Source organism: Carassius auratus, chromosome 18 (genome assembly GCF_003368295.1).
Source record: "Carassius auratus strain Wakin chromosome 18, ASM336829v1, whole genome shotgun sequence".
Taxonomy (NCBI): domain Eukaryota; kingdom Metazoa; phylum Chordata; class Actinopteri; order Cypriniformes; family Cyprinidae; genus Carassius; species Carassius auratus.
The window spans coordinates 5,622,740-5,643,854 of NC_039260.1; the positions used below are offsets into that span (position 1 = coordinate 5,622,740).

General features: G+C 36.4%; 1 protein-coding gene across 1 annotated transcript in view; it reads left to right on the forward strand.

Moving 5' to 3' along the window:
- Positions 1–21,115, forward strand: part of tmtc2b (transmembrane O-mannosyltransferase targeting cadherins 2b) — a 99,620-nt gene that overhangs the window by 46,330 nt on the left and 32,175 nt on the right. Inside the window, exon 2 of the mRNA XM_026287226.1 lies at positions 3,222–3,798. Coding sequence (XP_026143011.1) covers positions 3,222–3,798 — 577 coding nt within the window. The remainder of the gene's footprint in view (positions 1–3,221; positions 3,799–21,115) is intronic.

Below are 21,115 nucleotides of genomic sequence, written 5' to 3' on the forward strand. Positions count from 1 at the left end.
TGTAAAAACTTTCAGTCCCTCTCTACTTTCTTTACAGGTGAGAAAGATCAGTCCGTGCAAGAGATTAGCTTTCACATTATTTGTCTCACTAACTCCAATTAGAATCATTCTAGGGAGTCCGATTTCCTCGGGGTGCTGTCAAGCCAAATCAGGCAGTGGCTCAAGATTTCACGCACTCTGAGAGCTTCCACTGTTACTGATATTCAGTTACGATCCACCACCAGAGCTCCAAGTGATCGTTTCTTCACGTGAAAGCCGATCTCAGAAGCCCCTGCCTGCCAGGCCTGGCACAGAGTTTGTTGTCATGTCTGGGCTTCTGGGTGTCAAGTCTTCAGGCAATGGTGTTTGTTTTCTCTGGCTCACCGAAATATCCAGTAAATTGGCACCTTCTTCCAAATGATGGTAATTGAACCACAATGGCTCTCGTGTTATCCTTTTGTTTGGAAGGATGAAGATCTAATTTGACGAATGGCTTGGAGAAAATATACCAGGGATACCTGAGGGGGAAGAAATCGTGAAATTCTGCCAAGAAAGTGAGTGATTCGAAGTCAATGCAGGGAATTTAAATGTGTCTGATGACGGAGCGCTTTATCTCATGGAGAAATGTAGTTCTCAGAGCATCTGTTTTTCTTGTGGACTCTTACAAGGCAATGGCTGCAATTTCAACACGTCTTGTTGAAAATTTCCCCCAAGACAACCAAGAAGTTGAAGCGTATCCTGAACTAGTTCTTCTTGGCAGTTTAGTCTGTCGTAACATCTCCTCGCTTTTCCCAGTTCCATCTGTTCTCATGGGCGACTGGTAGACAGACGTTCGCTGCTGGCCACTGTGCAAGTAACAAATGATCAAAGACTTTGGCTCGCTCTACAGCCAGGGATCCATTGCTCTTTTTGCTTCATATCTTTCTCTTGTAAACATGTTTCCATTAAAACTTTTGTCTCCATTCTGTGTTAATTGCATGTTCTTGGCGCCATTGCTGTGACGGCTGATTATTCAGTTGCACTGATGGTGCGTTATCGCACTTGTCACGTATTTCCCATTGCATATTTTAATTACAGCTTATGTCATTGCTTGCACTCTCTAAGGAGACTAATTACGCTCGACAGTTCAGCAGCATCTTCTTGTGCTCAGGCATACATTCATGATCACAGGAGGTAGAGGGGGTTTGTTTCACAGCAAGATACCACTAGCTTTGGTTTGAATGACATGGATTTTGGCACGGATGACTGCATATGGAATAACGTAACTGCCTAGTTGCTTTGTTTACACGTGTTTGTGTTGTTTGATTGCCTTGAGGGCTTTCTCTCTGTCTTGTTGGGCGGCGCAACACAGGCAGACTGCGTGGGCACAGTGTGTGTCTGTGGCCCTCAGAGCATATCCCACCCTGCCTCCTCCTGTTCCCTGAACAACTCTACGCTTTTATAAGACCTTCTTCAGACATATTTAGAGTCCCTAGCTTTTTCCCAGGGAGTAAACTGCACATTTATTCTTCCACTCACTCATTCTCTTCTACATTTGGCCATCTTCATACATTTTTCATTCCCCTTAGTTGTTTGTCTCTCAGTTTCCTAGATGGTTTCTGGCACAGTTGGGTTGGTTTGATTGACGGGCATTTGGTACCACTTCGTGCTTGCTTACGGCTAAATGGAGGTCCCTGTCTTTCTGTTGAACTTTTATTTGTTTTCGTTCAAGGGTGAAGCACATGTCCTCACTTTCTAAACATTGAGGAAAGTCAGAATCAATGTTCCCTCCTCTTTCTTCTGAGGATCTATCTTATTGTGTCCCAGTCAAACCTCACAGGCTTAATTAAAAGACCAACTTTGTGTGAAGAACTTTGTGTTGTTCCTGAAGAGAATATAATGGAATAGTCTAATCAAATAAAAGAGTATGTTTAGAGTTAAACAAGAATTTCTGAATGTTATTGAGTCCTGTCATGTCCATGTCTGCAGCACAAAATGGTCCAGGTTTGGTTATATGCCAGAGTTTAATACTTAGAGGATTTGACAAAAAAATAGGGGTGATGCTTGCCTTACTGAATGACTTTGAAAAAGCTGAAAGATTTTGTCAGTGTTCAGTTTACATGCAGTTATACTTTCACATATGGTCTCATGCCTGTGATGTGTTTTAGTCATGCACTCTCGTGATCCTTTATTAAGATTGCTCTGTTGGAAATTCAGCAAGGGATGAATGTCTGTCATAGCTCATGCACTAATACAACGAGTGTGATGTGGTTTAAGGACTAACCCACCCATCACTCTTAAAAGCAGTATAAGGGCCTTATAATATTCATAAAAATTTTTCCTATATTCACTTATATTTTTTTTCTAAATTCTTTTCTTTTCTGGATTCAGTTTATATTTTTCTTGACTCTTTTTTTTAATGGTTAAATTAATAATAATAATAAAAATATATATATATAACATTTTATGAAAACATTAAAATGTAAACCAGAACATATAATGAAATAATGAATAAGTATGTATTATATAATTATATTTTCTGGATTACATTTTAATGTTTTCATAAAATGTTAAGAATAATTATTCATTTATATGTATTATATTGTATATTGTTATATTGTATTATATTATTATATTGTATTTTTCAGAAAAACTTACATTTTACTTTTTTTTTGGGGGGGGGGTAAATATTCCTTTAAAAACAATGTTTTAATTATGATTTTATTAGTAGTAGTAGTACTATCATTAAATAAAGTAAATATACTTCTGTCACAGTTTCTTCAAGTTAAACCAAACTTTTATTTTGATGGGTTGATGTGAAGACCTTTAAGTTCCTGTTTGTATATGATATGACAAGCAGTTCTAGAGATTATGTTCATGTGTTCATACATTCATATGTTGAGCAAAAGCTGAAAACCAGAGCATCACGTGCGCTTTAAAAGCGTGTAGAAAAACTATACTGCGTCTGTGCCATTCATTCACACGATTCATATCAAAATAGTATTTTTGTTGCTTAATATTCACAGACACTTGTCCATATTTCTCTTTGATTTAAGTGTACTGACCTACTTTTGATTTATTCATCCAAAATTTGGCGAATTCCATGACATTCTACGTTATACAGTAAATTCTTATGACTGGATTCCGTTTGCGTTTTCCGCATAGCGGAATTTGTAGAGCCCTACAGTATCCTAATTAATTAATAGTAAATTCATTGAATTTTAATCCACTTGAATCTTAATTCTTTCTTTTTCTCCACACAGCCGTGCTATCAAGACCAACCAGGACCTTTTCCCTGAAACGCCTTGGATCAACATCTTCTACGATGACTTCTGGGGGACACTTCTCACCCACAGCGGTAGCCACAAGTCCTACCGCCCACTCTGCACGCTCTCTTTTCGACTCAACTATGCCCTGGGTGGCTTAGATCCCTGGGGTTACCACCTGGTTAATGTGGTTCTACACTGCACGACGACCGCCCTGTTCACTAGCCTCTCAAGCCTGCTGCTGGGGTCTGGTTGCTGGAGCCTGCTGGCCGGGCTTCTCTTTGCCGCTCATCCCATCCACACTGAGGCTGTGGCGGGCATCGTGGGCCGGGCCGACGTGGGAGCCGCCCTCTTCTTTCTCCTGGCCATATGCTGCTACATACGCCACTGCTCCCTGAGGACGAGCGGTGCACATGGATGGAGCTGGATGTGGTTCTTAGGCACCTTGGCGTGTGCTTCCTGTAGCATGCTGTGGAAGGAACAAGGCGTGACGGTGCTGGCCGTGGCTGGCATGTACGACGTGTTTGTCTTCAACAGGTTGAAGCTGCAGCAGGTTCCCGCACTCTTCCAGAAGGTAAACAGCCTTTATCCACCATTTGGAAAACCAGCTGTGTTTTTATACACGTGTATCTGATTTCCTAAACTCTTGCTGTGTTTGGAGGAGCCCAGCGATGTGTGGATGGATTGTGCATGTGTGTGCTGGTGGATAATTTGTATAAAAGTTCATATGTGGTGTTTGCTTTCCATCAGGATGAAATTTGGAAAACATTTTGGCATGTATGTTCAACTGAGTGAACCGTAACAAACTGAATTTTTTTGTTTTTTTCGTAACACACTTAAAATGTGTAAGAGCGGAGGGCAATCAAATGAAAATTGGTGTTTTTACATACATCTGGCTAGAGATATTTGTGTTTTTGCTTGGCAGCAGACGATGACCTGTAATTGCGAGAAAATGTTTCTGCACCACATCAAATTTCGGCAACCTTATTGCAACTATGTTCACCTCCTTGATTTGGAGTTTGCTGAAGGCCGGCTCTTTAAATTTAAATGACCCGTTCTGCTTTCTCAAACTACCGTTCATCCGAACCCGTCACGGGTGAAGTCAGTCCCCACTCCCCAGTAAACTCCTGTTTTTAATGAACCCTTCATAATTGGAAAATTTCCTAGTGAGGCCGGAAAAGGCCTGGCTAACATTTTGAAATTGTTTTATTAACAGCCAGAGTGCAATCGTAACAAATGCTCCTTTAATGATGTTTAATGATGTGGATGCATTGTGTTTACATGAGAACAGTAATTAGTGTGGCGATCACTCATAAACAGCAGCAATCAGTGAGTGCGTGAAACGAGGTATGGTGGAGAAAGTAAGGACAGGGAAATCAATGATATTAGAAGGATTGCAGACAGTGATGCCTTGCTCCTTAGTTTGCAGATCTCTGCTCTTCAAGCAACCGACCATCAGGTCGACTTTTGCTCAACCCTGGCTTGTCAAGAGGATTTACCATCAACCATCAAAACACACCGACATTCTTAAACATCAACCAGTCAGCACAAGTGAAATTGATGTGTGCACAGATGGGACTGAGGATTACAGACCCATTGAACTCTCATGTCGAAGTATAACTTTTTTTTTCTTTTTCTTTTTAAATAATTTTTGCATTCATGTTCATCAGAAATAATAAACTATAATAAAATAAAAAAAAAACGTTTTTAATGTAACCGTTTATATAAAAAAATATATATTGGTCACTATTGACTATTTAATTTCCCATGCCAGATTCTTCAATTTTGTGTATTTATATTACCATTTCCATCATCTAGCACTCATTTAAAAGGATAAAATGAAAATGTTTTCATGTTTACTCACCCTCGTGTTGTTTCAAACCTGTATGAAAGAATTTTGGTAAGTATACAGTTGCTGTTAGCCATTGACTTCCATTGTATTTTCTTCCCCTCTACAAAAGTCAATGGCTACCAGCAACTGTTTGGTTAACAACATTCTTCAAAATATATTTTAGTGTTCAGCAGAAAAAAGAAACTCCTACAGCTTTGTAATAGCTTAAGGTTTGTATTCTCTAAGTATTTACCAGTTTTTCCCTTGTTTATAGGTCTTTATTGCTTTGTTTGCTTAATAAAAAAAAACCGCTTAAGATTGAGTATATGATGACAGAATTTCAATTTTTGGGTGAGCTATGCCTTTAAAGTTAATCTTTGATAATTTAATAATACTGTTAAACAAACAAATATACAACAATCATAAATTTTTCAGTCCGTAACTTAAAATTGTTTGATGCATACATTATTTTCTTATCCATTTGGACAGAATACTAGTATATCGTTTACAATACAAAATAATATTGGTTATTGGCCATAACATGAAAATAATTAGGCCTATTGCTTTTTGTATCCGCCAATTTCAGTTTTATCTTCTACCTTCTAGCTCCTATAGGGCAGATGTTTAGATTGAGATTACTTCATTTATTATTTGCAAAATGTGTTTAAAATCAGTGGATGATGTGCATTTTATGTGTGTTAGAGAAAAAACGTGCTCATAATGAAAGAAATGCTCCTTTAAAAGGGCAAATTTTGGCCTTTAAATTTTATTTCTGACAATGTACATTTTCGTATGATTTGCGCTTATAAGTGTACAGTATTTTTGAACCAGCTTCACTTCTCAACACAATGGCCTGTGACATGTCCGAGGGAGGCCAGTCTGTGATGCTGTCTGCCTCTGGCTTATTCATGATGGCACATCACTTCAGTCTGGGAAGTCTGGCCTGTAGGTGACAAAAGAGCATGATCTCTCATATCTGACAGCTCTCTGTGCTCTGATTGACTCTCTCTCCATCAATCATCAGCTCTTCTATCAGCCCCAGCTGTCATTTAAACTATATTAAGCCGTACAGTAGAAATTCTTCGCTCCACAGAGTGCCAGAGAGCATTTGTTTGTCCGCGAGCCCATGTGCTTCACATATCCTTTCCGCATCATGGCCCGGCTGTGTTTTCACATTGCTGTCATCCAGTTCAGCAGTATTAGCACGTTGTCAGAGGCAAATAATTCCAGATCTTCCTCTTTGAGAAGAGACTGTGTCACTCTGATTTACGAAAGCTTAGCGTAGAGTCGATTCGAAGGGGAAGCCGGAATTACGATCTAAACAAATAAACATCAAGACGTCTACGATCTGCAAGCCCAAGGACAAATACCCCTCATCTGCCAGGGTGCCGTGTGGTGATAATTCCAGAGATGAAAGCTGGATGGGTTTTAGTGAGGAGGCAAACTGCTTCGTAAATCCAAGGGAATGAAGACTCATTCGCTATAATGAGACGATAAACTAAACGTTGGGGAATGAACTAAAAAGCACCAGTGTTTAGATGTTAGAGCGCATTCGTCAATGTGGCATAATAAACATGTCTATAATTCTCTTTGTCTGGTGCTGTACTTGGACCTGCTTAATGTATGAGGCATAGAGACATATTAATGGCCACTCCTCGTCCATCCATATTAAATGTGTAGGCTTGTATGAGAATAGCTATGTGATCGTAAATTGGCCGCTTATCTGATTGTGGTATGCGGTTTATGACATCATCCGATAGCTTTATATCAATGCTAAATCGTAATGTCTCCTGGAAGTAATTGCTCTGTGGGCAGCTGGTTTGGACTCAGGATGATCACTTATGGAGACAGATGATGCCTTCGATTCAATTATCTCAAGTTTAAGAGGGTCTGGCCGTTGTGAGGCTTCTAAACTGCATTAAAGTGATTCTTAGAATCTCCCAAGTCTGTTTAGAATACTCAATTTATTTCCAATCTTCTCTTGGAAGCCACAGTTAATTTAATGTGTGTAAGTAGTTCTGGACAATACAGATAAGCTGATAATTATTTTTACGGTTTGGGTGATAACTTGATTTTTTTTTTTTTTTTTTTACTATTACAATTGCAAAGAATGTAACAATTAGGGTTGCAAAAAGGTGGAAAATTTCCAGTAAATTTGGAAACATTCCAGAATTTTACATTTACGTTTAAATTTTACAGGATTTTTTATATATATATATATATATATATATATATATATATATATATATATATATATATATTTTTTTTTTTTTTTTTCCTGGGATTTTTGGAAAGTTCCCAGAAATTTTACATCCCTTTGCAACCCTAGTAACAGTGTATTAAACATTAAATTTTGAGGTAGAAAAACTGAAATAATATTTTCTTGTAATATGTACTGTAATAGTGCTTTGGTTTCTAAACAAATTAAAGTTGAAAAACTAAATTCAACTGTTTGTGAATTTAGGTACCACAACATTGCATTTTAAAAAAATGTACATGTGTTTTTAGATAACAACAATGTAATTTGTATGTAAAAAAATACTATAAATGAACATTTACAATTAAATATTCGACATCATCCAGTAACAACAAATATAGATAAATGAGGATATATTAGTATGCAATATGGTGCTGATATATCATAAATATGCATCCCTCAATAATGCTAATTTCCAGCTTTGAAATTCACCTGACTCTTGTGAAATAATTTTGAGAGATGTATTACCTAAGCTGGGATCAGCTATAATGGCATGGCTATTTTTCTTCTGCCATTTCAAAAATTGGGAGAAAAATAGGCATCCAACCTTAACTTCTAGTAGCATTTTTTTATTCTCTTAAATTTTAACCCAGTGTCACAAAGTCTTTTTCCATATAATGATAATCATTCACATACTAACGCTCTTGCCTGGATCGAAGTGTAATGGTCTGGCTACACATTCCTCACACCTCTGCTGTCTCACTGTCGTAATAATAGCCAGACAGGCTTATCTGCTGTGAATGCATAATGAGCTCTTTCCATTAGAGCCGTGATTCCATTACCCCTGCAAATATTGTATTCTTTTTTTGAGGTTGTATTAAGGCATTGTTGAGAAAAATCACACTTGCATTTAAGGAAATCTTAGAGGAAATCAGAGCATGTCTCGGGTAGCATTTTACTTATGAACTGCTGGCATGTTGGAAGTAATTTAAAGCTCTGTTTTAAAACCTAATGAGCTGATATTGACTGTTTGCATCCTAACTATCGCCTCCTAAATTACCAATTTGAACAATGTTTGAATAGGCAGCATGTCTTTGTGGCACACAAATAGAGCTCCATGTGGGATATTTGACTCAAATCATTTGATTCCAAAAGAGTTTGACAGTATCATGTTGCTAAGCCAACAGTAGGATAAGTAAATATTGTAAATATGCTACAGTAGTCTGCCTTAGAATTTGTCTAAATCAAATCATCTTAAGAGGCAGCATATAATTAAGATGCATGCCTATGTGTAAAATGTAGCCTAGGTAGTAAGCTTGTTTGGTTTTAAAGCTGAGCGTAAGTGTGCACGTGCACAAACTGGAGAAAGAGAGAGAATGAGTTAAGTGCATAAGCACATGTTGAGTTAACAGAGAGTTGCGATCTAAGATCCTTTGGCAGAATCTCACTCCAAAGCTCTTGGGGGATTTTTATTGAGAGTCCTGCTAGAGCTCTAGGATGCTTTTGGTCATTGCTCACCCTTTTAAAAAAGCCTCCATGCTCACGGCCAATCTAAGTATGGTTGCTGAGATATTTTACATTGAATACTCAAAGATTGACGTGGATTTTCAAACTTTGTCTGTAACCTTTTATTTTAAAATGAATTTTTAGAGCAGGTCCAATCTGCGTTACAATGAATGTATGTTTTTCATGTTTAACACTCACATATAACATTGTTGGCACCGGCAGCAATTGCATTTATGGTGTAATCAGTTTATCTTTATGTGGAAAATGCAGTTTTATTAGCTCATTTTCTGGAACAAGTTAATAGGCTCATTTTCAGTAACAGATACTGAAGTTAGATACAATTAGCGCACTACGTTTGGCAAACACACCTTTCAGAATGAGCTCACAATGTTTATTCATCTGCATTAAGCTGTAAAATGTCTTTCCTGAGGACTTGGCAATTTTGCCATTTTTCCACAGTACAAACGGCATTGTTGGTAAGCTAATAAAGTAAATGTGAGAGGAGCATTGTGACAGAATTTCGCATGGCTTTGTGCAATACAAAGGAAAAGAGTTTATCTTTTTTTTATTTGTTATAATTCAATGAATTGTTGAATTAGTATGCAAAACGTGTTAGGGGTCAAATCATCCAGTCATAGAGAAATATGAAAAACAACTATCTCATAGTGCAGTTGTAAAACATCGATAACAAGTATACAGTCTAGTATATACTGTAAATAATATATATAGTATGTGAAATAGTGGTTATAAAAGTTATAATTATGAAATAAAAGTTGAAATGAGATAATGTCATTGTGATTTAAAAAGTCGCAATTGAGATACATAGTCATATATTTGAGATTTAAAGTTGAAACTGAGATACTAAATCAAAAGTATGAGATTTAAAGGTGAAATCGAGAAACTAAATATTAAAATTTAGAATTTTTATCTCATAATCATGACCAAGTCAATTATGAGATTAAAGCATTAACACTGAGATCGTTGACGTCATAATTTTGATGTTTTAATGCTCTTAATTACGATTGTCATAATTATGAGATTTAAATTTAAAAATGAGATTCTAAACAATAATTGAGATCAAAATGTAAAAACTATTCTAAAAAGTAATTTTTTACATTCTTGATTATTACGTGAAAATTTTATTTATCTCATAATTTCAATTTATGTCAGAATCTTGGCTTTGGATCTCATAATTATGACTTGGTATGCAGTTATTTTTTTTTAAATCTCATAGTTATGATGTATGAAAGTAATTATAATTTTTTCACTATGTGGCATACATTTCATTTACATATATAAAAAAATACTTTTTTATAAAAAATAAAAAAAAATCTAAAACCACTCATAAAATCAATGAAATGTCATCTGACTGCACCATCACAAAGTAAAGGCAATGATAATTATGCTTTAATAAGGCATGTTTTTAACATCTTTTTCCCGTAAGAGCATGGCAGTACTCGATAAGTCAAGTGGTTTACCGTGTGGGTGGTTCAGTTGGAAGGAAGCCCTGGTATGTCAATGAAGCATGTGTTAAGTTCAGCTCTGGGTGTTTGTGGCTGTGTTTAAAGGTGCTGTATGTGAGTTTTTGACATCACTAAAGCATAAAAATTCTGTAATATGTTTTACAGATATTTAAGTTAACATACTTGTTCATTTGGAAAACAATGCTGCAGTCAGTTACTCCCCTTTGAAAATGTGCGTTCCGGGCTGGAATGTCAGTCTCTGTTTTGGTTTGTTTTGTGAAACCCACCCACTGCCAGTTTACCCAATTACTGGGGAAAAGGGGAAACTAGGGATGCATCGATACGATACTCTGGATCGGTATCGGCTCCGATACTGGCATTTTCTGCAAGTCGATTATCGGTCAGACGAGAGCGATCTAAATCTGATACTGCCCGTATACTATTGTGTTATCGTTGAGCCCCCAAAAAATGGTATCGTTGCATCCCTATGGAAAACACAGCATATTTTATTTCATTTCATTTCATTCATCATCAAGTGTGCTCGTTCCTGTTGGTGTCGTCAATCTGGCAAATATTTTGAATTTGGATTGCAATACCTAGTTCAACCACTCAGTGTCAATCCTACATACAGGACCTCTAAGGGAACAGGTGTGAATTTATGACATTGACCTTGTTTGTACACACGGACACGTATGCACATGCACACACTCAGACACAGATGGTATTCGTATGCTCTAATGCCTTCTGTCAGTGTATGATGAAGTGATGCTCTGTAGGCATCATCCCATTCAGGAGCACCTGCCCACCAGGAGCACATTTATATGGCTGTGTATAGCTGCTTCAACAGTCAAAATGGCTGCAAACCAAATTCTTTTGTCTTGTTTTCTGCTCTCTTTTTACATCAAATATGAATTTAAATTAAAGAAGATGCTATGCTCTCTGTATGCATGTATCTGTGCATCCAGGCATATCACCCTTTCCCCTCGCTCTTTCACACTTAAAAAAAAAAAAAAAAAGAGAACTATCCAGCACTACTCCCATGGCATTTAAGAAATAGGAATTCAGAGATGAAGACGATGTGTGAAAAGATCCAATGCAGTTGGAAATATTTTAGTTGAAGATGGTGGTGGGGGGGGGGGGTATTACAAGAAGTACTTCTTTTGTATATGTGAAAATGTGTCCTGTATCTCTGCCTTTTCCTTGTCTGCTTTAATTAATGTATTTCCAGCTGCTGTTTAGTTTGCAGTGAGGTGCGTGAGAAGCGTTGCAAGGCTTCATTGTTTGTTTTTCCCAGAGTTGTACGTAAGAGCGCTCAGATCCAGTGATCTGTCACAGCTCCTCTATATATAGTGCTCTGTGGTTACTGTGTCTGAGCGGCTCTCTCTTCTGCTGTCTACCCTCAGACTCGAGTTAATGCATCTGGAAACATGAGACTCGCTCTTCACACACACAAACACACGGCAGTGTTGATGATCTGTTGATAATTTGGAAATATCTAGTTTGATACAGATGATCATGTGATTGATTGATTGATTGGTTTTGGCTGACCTGGATATCTGGCACGCTTGCTTTCCCCTTTGAATGAACTTATTCAGTGTTGCAATAAACACATAATATAGCATTGGCTTTGTTATGAGAGTGAGGGGGAAATTTTATTATGATTTCTTTTTAAATATCTGACTCTAATTTGTTTTGGTTTTTGTACTCTAAAACACAATCACAGAAAATACAGTGAGTTCTAATATTATAATTTTTTCTGTAATGCATGCACAGAATTTGTAATGTGTTTATTTCTGAAAAAAATGTGATAAACTACTTGAGCAAAAAGCTATTTACCTCCTACCAGAGGAATATCTCATTTAAACTAGCGACTGCAAATAAATTACTTGCAGATTAGCTCATTTGATTGTTTCTGCTCATAATTTCTCACTCCCTAATTATCAATTAGCATTATGCTCCGCCGACTCGCCCACTCATGTAATTACTCGTTCAGCGAGGAGAGCATCTGGAGGTCGAAATTAGATTTGTGATCTTCATCTAAAAAGCTGCGCGGTGAATCAAGGCCATGCTGATGTGATGTTTGCCGTGAAATGTTTCTGTCTTTATTGATCGTGTGCTGCATTGCTCTGCAAATCCTGATGGTCCTTGAGGTGGCTTTTTAAAGGGCACTTCTCACATGCAGAATCTTCCTGAAGATGCACAGTCCTCCTGAGGCAGTGCTGCCATTTTACATTTCTTTCTTTAGTTAAATGGCATGATTCATTGAACCATGCATCCATTTGGCAAGGGAAACATGTTCGGGGGTTGCACTTTAGTTAGCTTTTTAGTTTTTTTGTTTTGGCTTAAAACTGCTTTTAGGAACTTGTTTACTCATAAAGGGGGCACATTCTGCACTTTTGTAGCATTTTATTTTCTCCCCTAAAAATCTACTTATAATGTTAATCAAGGTTCTTGCACAAAAAAAAAAAAAACTGATGTTGTACATGACTATATCCCACCTTACGTTTTTATGTGTGTGTGTGTGTGTGTGTGTGTGTGTATATGTGTATATATATATATATATATATATATATATATATATATATATATATATATATATATATATATATATATATATATATATATAAAATATTTGACCAACAAATCATCATATTAAAATAATTTCTGAAGGAAACTTATTCAAGTTATTATAGATACCAACTGTATAAATTAAATGACCTTTTTAATTTCCATAAAAGCATCTGGGTGGAGAGGAAGTTGTGAGTTCTGAAAGTCTATGTATACACAGCTACATAGTAATTGCGAACTATTTCATTTTAAATGAGCAAAATAAATCCTTGTTTTTTTTTTCCAAAGACCTTTTTTTTCATCACTGAAGCAGCAATAAGCTCTCTGTAATTTAAAGAGACCACCTGTGATCTAACCTAAATGAACTCTTGAGTGTGTAAACTGAAAGGTTTCATTGAATGATTGCTAAAGGTTCAAATTAATGCCTTTTTCTACTTAGGGCTCCACAGATCTTTTAGCTACGCTAAGCTCTCATTTCTATAAAACCAAGAGGGAGAGGCGAAATATGAATTTGTGTTCATTATCATAACAAAGAGGCAGTTTAGGCAGTGTGATTAATGATCACAGGGACGTCTGCGGGGTAAACCTACTCTCTTTCATTTCACGTGTGTATTTTTTGTTGTTTATGCTAATGTGCACAAGAAGAGGTTGTATTCTCTACAGCTGTTTTCTCTCATTTTTCTCTAGTTCTTACAGGATTATTATAGTCTTTTGAGTTCTGTGTCCTCCTCATAGCCGCCGTTTACAATATGGACGTGTCCCAATCGCTTGCTTTTGTTCCACTTCATAAAACCATATGTAATGAAGAGGAAGCTTCTGCAGTTGCCAAGCAGAATCTTTCATTTAGCTTGATTTCTGTTCGCAAATTTGGTTACGAAGATCCACTTCTGACTTGATCCAATCCGTAAACAACATTTAGTCAGATGTTACTGAGGAAAAATTAAGAAATTTGTTGAGAACACTCAAAATGTCAATTTTCATTGCTGCTTTTCTCAGTAGATCTTTTTTTTTTTTTTTTTTACTGTGCAGTGTTCTGTTTGTTGCGAGTAGGCCTAATCGTGGTCCATTTCTCATGTCTTTGTTGTAGCACTTTGGAGTTATTAAAGTGCTGCAGCAGAACCATGAAGCATCTACTCATGACATGAATGCTAATACTGTTTAGAGTGGAACGACTCCATTTTTCTGTAATGTCAGAGTCGTTTGCCACTTCAGCAGTATTTCAGCGCTGTGATGTGTTTGTACTGTTGAGCTGTCGTTCTGATCGTGCTGTAATTCAGCAGAAATGTAGCTCACATGACAAAATGAGAACAATGTGAGATGAATATCATTTCTTAGAAGTATGCTTGAACACAATGAAGAATAGCTCACCCAAACCTCAGTGCAAAGCACTCTTGTATTATTTGTTAGTAGTTTAGATGAAATCTGCAGAGGCTTTAACAAGCTAAGATGCTCTGTGAGGAAGCCAAGAATACAGGAAAACACCACCAAAAAAAAAATGCTGTGAAAGGTTTTATTATTCCCACACTCTTTTCCATTTCCAATAATAGTCTCTGCCTCATTTATATTTTATTTTTTTCCCCATGTTTTTTTCTTGTATCTTTTTGGCAGACATTCGCCCACAGAAGTAGGAGTTGCTCTTTTATTTAGCTTTTCTCTTGCTGCTTATACTTTCCAAATACACACACACACACACACACACACAGAGAGAGAGAGATTGGGGCTAGTCATCTTTGAGGATTTTGAGTAAATTTCTGTTGCACAGTATGGATTTTAATCCTGTTATGAATCCTTTGTCAAATACTGAAATGTCTTGTTCGAGATTCATTATTGATTCTGAACTTTTCTAGTTTTCTGGGTAATGATGAGATACTGATGCTCACGTTAAGTGACCCCTTCCCTTAGTTATATACAGTAATAGTATAATAGCCTCACACAGAAATCTTGATTATTTCAGTGGGTTTCAATACACATTGAAAAAACTACCCGCTTGTTATTCCAACACCCGCTTGTTATTCCAAATCTGTATGGCCTGCTTTGTTTCCCATATTAATTAATTCATTTATTGGTGTCGTTAGTCTCTATCCACTTCCATTGTATTTTATTTTTAAAAATGGCAGTCTTAAATGGTTAATAGTAAAAAAAAAATGTAGCCAGATTGAGTCTTGTTTGGTCTCTCACAGGACAAGTCTCAGAGGCAGAAGACTTTGTACTGTAAGCCCTAATGTAAACCGTTGGCCGAAGTAAGCCTTTGTTTGGGTTGTAGATGCTGACTGGTTAATTTACTGTTGCCTGTCCCCTCCGGTCCAGCACTGGTCTGGCTGAAGATGGAGTGTGGTGTTGAGGAATCCATCATTTCCTCAGAAAGGCTTTTAAAGCCATGTCTTATGGGAAGTTTTAGCATGTTCAGGTTCTTTATATGTACTTAGTGCTATGAAACAGTTGCTGGAGCATACAGTAAAGCACAGTATGACCTCAAGGTGGCCACATGCATGTACACAAACATGCTGCCATATACCACAGCTTGTCATATGGCACTCAATCACACCCAACATGTTTTCTCTGGTCAAGTGCAGCCAGTGTAAACAGCAGTGTATTTGTTACATTGATGCATTTATAACCTACACAGCCGAATCACAAGTCCATGTTTGTTTCACATTATTAGTTTCGGAGAGCTCTGCTGACTGTGCACAGGAGTTCTCACTTCACACCACAGTCCATCCAAAGCTGTGAAGCTGCAAAATGGCCTAAAGTAATTTTACCTGAAGAGATAAGGTTAGTTAAATTGGTGTTTTGCATATTTTTCATCTAACTCTGTGCCTCTGAGAAATCTAATTTAATCCGGATATGAATATGTGTGATTGCTTTATACAGTGTGTATTTTTTACACTTCTCATAAATTTTGACCTTCGTTGTCTTATCATCTTAATTAATACTACTTTTAATAAAATATGTGATGTTTTAGTTATTTTAAATCACATTTATGTTCGTATTCGGAATATGTGACCTTTCATAAATCCCACATGAAAAGAATAGTTCTACCAAAAATTTAACTTTTAATCTCTTTTACTCACACTTATAAAGTCAAAGGGGTCCAAACAAAATTGGTCCTCAATAACATAACAATATTTTTTTTCTGCAAAAGAAAGAAAATGCTTCACAATTAAGTTTTTTGGATGAACCATCACTTTAAAAAAAAATTGACTATAGAAATCTCAATCCCATTCAAATCAGTTCATTAAATCACAGATGTCTTTTTGATAAAAAAGTATGTGGATTAAAATGCTATAATTGTCATTTTCAGAGTGGACTAGGGTCACATGGTCCATTAATTTGATTTGTTTTTGTTTTTTTGCAGAAAGTTCTCTTTGACCTTAGTGACCTCTGAAAGGGATGAATCAGTATCTTGTAGCTGCTGCTGAGGATTGTGGACACACACATGCTCGCCGAACAATTCAGGCTAAATAAACAGCAGCGATTTAGGAAGCAGAAGTTTATGCTAGGAGGTCTCTCTGTGGCCGCACTCAATAAATTTTTCACAGGGAGCAGTTTTGAGTTTGAATAGATTGGGGTTTCTCAATCTCATCACTTTATTTACATTTCAGATTTTCCTCTTTTGTGGTTAAGATTTATATATTTGGGAAATGGTGATGCATAGCTGCAAGGCATTTCTTTTGGCTAGCCTGGAAAGCGCGAATACATTGGCACATAGGCCTAAAAATCCTTCAAATGTCATTCTTCTTCATCTATAATCAAATCGGACTGCTGACCTGGCTGAAATACCAAGAACAGTTTAGAAAGCAAGCAAACCAAAGGCCAAAATAATTTCATCTTCAACTTTCTGATCCGCTTTGTGCTTTCCACAGTTATGGCCTTGCTAGGTAATAAATGTCTCTCTTTATTTGTTAAATATAAAGTTTCATATTCGCATCGGCTTAAAGGCGAGCTCAGGGTTGACTATACACCTGCAATTGAAAGATTATTACTTTTCCTGTGATAAATCTTCATAACTTAATCATCCATTATTATTTTCTCATTCTTTTGCAAGTACTGCATTTCTTTCCTGCTTTGCCATTCATAGCAGGGCGAAAATGCACCTTCACCTTGAGAATTTAGATATCTGTTTGCCGTTTGATTATGGAGTTTGTTACACTTGGCGTGGCATATCAGTAGTACCAGCTTATCTGAGCACATTCCCGTTTGAGCTGGAATGATTACTGTAGGACTGTAGCCATCTGGAACACTGGCACATCTTCAAGTATGGAAACGTCTCAACAAACCAAGACCAAACATTGCTATCTTATTTTATTTACTATTACTTTTTTCATTTATTTGATGTTTATCTAAATTAAGACACTAATCAAAGAGGGTATGTTAAGGAATTGAAGGGGTTTTGTTAAGTGTCAATCAGTTTGATCAAACTGATACTGGAAGAATGTTAAGTTGTAAATCAATTTAAATGGTGTAAGTGGGAAGTTTGTGGTGTAGTAGCTGTCATTTGTTTTTTGGTTATTTAGTTAAGATCTTGCTTCCTAGTTCCTGTAAGTAGAGCAGCAGTAGAAGTAATACAGTATTACAGGACTTATAAAAGTCTATTTTGTTACATTTCAGGCTAAGATAATGCTGGAGTGTGGGTTTCTCTGCTGATTCCATTTGTGTGGCTCATAGAGAATTTGCTGAGAGCAAGGTATAATAATGCTCTGGCAATTGTCTTTGTGCCTAAAGACAATTCCAAGGCTGTTTTCCCACCATAATCATATTTTTTTATTAGACAAAACATTTAAATTGTTATCGGTCGTCTGATTTAATGGAAAATTGGATAGCGTCTTGCGTTCTTGCTTGCTTTCTCTCAGTTTCTGTCTATTGTGTGTTGTGTGACATTTCGGTCCTTCATATTTATTTTATGTTATCTCAGCTTCTGCTGCAATAAATGTTTCTCCAGTAAATGTTATCAGAGCGTTTGTCTTTGCTGCTGCCTTTCTTTGCCAAATTTGTGACCCTAGAGAACAAAACCAGACTTAAGTCGCTGGGATATATTTTTTAGCAATAGCCAAAAAACATTGTTGATTTTTCTTTTATGTCAAAAATCATTAGGATGTTAAGTAAAGATCATGTTCCATGAAGATATTTTGTAATTTTTCTACTGTTAATATATACTTTTATTAATTAATTTATTTTATTGCACCCTCAGATTCCAGATTTTCAAATAGTTGTATCATGGACAAGTATTGTCCAATCCTAATAAAGCTTGTTAATTCAGCTTTCAGATGATGTATAAATCTCAATTTTGAAAAAAGACACTTAAAGAGATGTGGTCTAGTGGTCAGTGCACATAATCCAGTATGTTTACCTTTTTATTCTTAATATCATTTGCCTATTTGTTCCAAAGCTGATCTGATTTAGTCAATTAAAATTAAACCTGCTGTTTAATGGTAAGGAGACATCTTCCAGACTTACAGTAGCTCTCAGGCAGAAACTGTTTTTACCTAAAGATTATAAATGGTATACATAGAAAATTTGAATGTAGAAATTGTTGTAAGGTTTGTTGTTGCCATTAAAGCTCCATGAATCTTTAATGGCAGTGCTTGGAGGTTTGTCGTCTGAGGTTGAGCTAAGTAAATCATCTTTTATAGCTCTGCACTTGTCTTCAGGCCCAAAGTTGCAGATTCATTTGAAAAGTCTCATTAAGTGCAGCGGATTACTAAGTGCAGACTCGGGTGGCTTTTATCCGTCGACTCGGCTCTCCCCAAATCCCTCATGGTTACAGCCAATTTACTCATGAAGGAAAGTCAAATATTTAACACCACCCTCTTCTATCAGTCATGAAGGTTAAATCCGAGAGTGATGAGGCACACGTTAGCATTCAGGAGATGGAAACACTGACAGACTTCTGAGTAAAAGTCCTTACTCTGAAACTTTGAGGAAAGGTCAAAATATACTGGTAGGAGGGCAATCTGCACATAATATGAGAGCAGCTTGTTGGTTTAAGTGAATTTTAAAAGCTAAATCCGGATATGGCATCTTGGCTATTTGGTTGTTTTTTCTTGATCCGTGCTCAAAGCAGCTTCAGAGTAAATATTCAGCTCGTTGAAGCTGGATCGCAAATCTCACGGGGTGTTTGCCTTGGCAGAATGGCTTAGATGTTGTCCAGTCATGTGCTTGTTATTTGTATCAGTGGCTGGGTATTGCAGGATTTTGGTTTGGTTTGAAGCATACTTGTGGATGGAGTAGATAAGAGTTCTAAAATTTAGTTTTTGTAATTACGGTATCTCCTTCATATAGCAGCATATTTAAACCTCCAAGAATTTTTTTTTTTTTTGCATAATTTAAGTGCTATCAAGGCACACTCCTCTCCATTTGAATATTAATCTGTTAAATCTTTTATTAACAATAATCGGTTTAAAATATTGGAAATGCAAACTGAAAATTAATCATGCATCATAGTTGAGACACAAAAGGACTAGAAATGCACAGTAGGGCCTTTATTTTAATTTGTTTGTATTTTATTTTGTCATTTCTTTAAATTTTTTTAAATATAAAACTTAGTATATTTATTATCCAAAAATCATTTATGCCGTTTATTTATTTTTATATATTAAAATATCTTAAATTATATATGATTTTATTTAAAAATAATTTTTATAGCAGCCATGGAAGTAGTGGTAATATTATAAATATTATATATATATATATATATATATATATATATATATATATATCAACAAATTATCAAACTTTTTGGGAGCACAGAACATATGTAGTATTTTTTTTTTTTTTTTTTTTTTACCTTTCTCATTTAATTAATCTCATAAAATAGAAGAAAAATGCATTTTTGAGACAGAATCCAGAGCTTATTGAACTTTTGGCAAGCTTCTTTCTACCCCAAATGTCCTGGAAAAAAAGAACTGCTGCCAAAAAAAGGTTTTCTTTCTTTCACTTTTCTTTTGAATTGGTCTGTTGTGTGCTTTATCTCCGCGGATGTTATCCTCGTAAGCCTGTTTCTAGTAGTTTCATTTCAAACTGATGGAGAGGGACTGACAATGGAAAAAGCCTCGGTTTTGTGTTAAACCACTTATTTCGAGACAAACTGGATAATAGACACGCACACACACACACAAAAAGAGACAAAAGCTATATTCCACATTGGGCTGCAGAAGACCTGACTTTGAAAACGTAGGCCGTATTATAAAGATGGACACTTCTTGTTTATGTGGGTGATGATGGAGATAGAGCAAAGCACTAAAATCTCTCTCCATCTGTGACTGGTGGTGGTTCTCTAAGGGTCTGGTGTTATCAGATTTTGTTCTGCCTTTCTAGTTGGTTTTCTGTCTTTGTGTCTTTTTTTTGCTTGAGCTGTAGAGAAGGGAATGTTGCTTCAGGAAGATGAACATAGTATTTAGAATCCATTCTTTTATGGTGACACGTCTCTGCGTAGACATTCAAATAGCATCGTCTTCAGTGTGTGCACACATGGACGCGGTTAAGTCCACAGTGTTTTACAGGGTGCCAGATACTAGGCAGACTAGAAGTGACAATTGTTGTTTGTCTGATGGCCAGGTAGTGTGAATAAGAGAGTTTTACTATGTGTTTTTGTTCTTAAATTCTCTTTTCTGTTTTTTTTTTCTTTTCCCACACAGCCTGAGGACATTTCTGCTTGGTTAAACGCTGCCACATTTAGTCCAGCATTGTGCATCAGTACACTTCAAACAGTGAGGCAAACACATTCCTGCTTTCTCAAATACGGTGTCTTGTTGTGAGAATTGGAAGGTTTTTGCCAAATAGAAAAGTCAACATGAAACCGTGTTTTTGAAGGTTTTAACTTGAGTAATGTGTCTTATTCCAGAGTGAAATGGGATATTCAGTGAGGCAAAAAGGTGTCAACCTTGATTTTATCCACTGGGACTAAATTATATAAGTAAATTAATTGGGAATCATGAAACGTTTGTGTTCCACACTATACCTGAATGTAGGTTTGTGGAAACAATTTGCAAGAGGCCAAAAAACTGGTTAACGTTCTCCAGTAGTTCACGCTTTTTTGTATGTATGAGAACAGAAAGGAAAGTGGAAAAAGAAAATTTCAGTGGAAATCAAGTTTATTATTTTGCTTAAATCTTATGAAGACAGTTTGATTTTATGTACTGATTATGTACATAAGTATGATGATTTATGTAATTATGTACTCATAAGTTGTGTTCAGTAAGATCAGTGTGTTAAAAATGTGAGGTCAATTTTGATTTCCCTTTGACATAAACAACAAAAGATGGCATTCACACACACACACACACACCCACACAGATTGAAACCTACACAAATCCTGGGGTCTATGTGC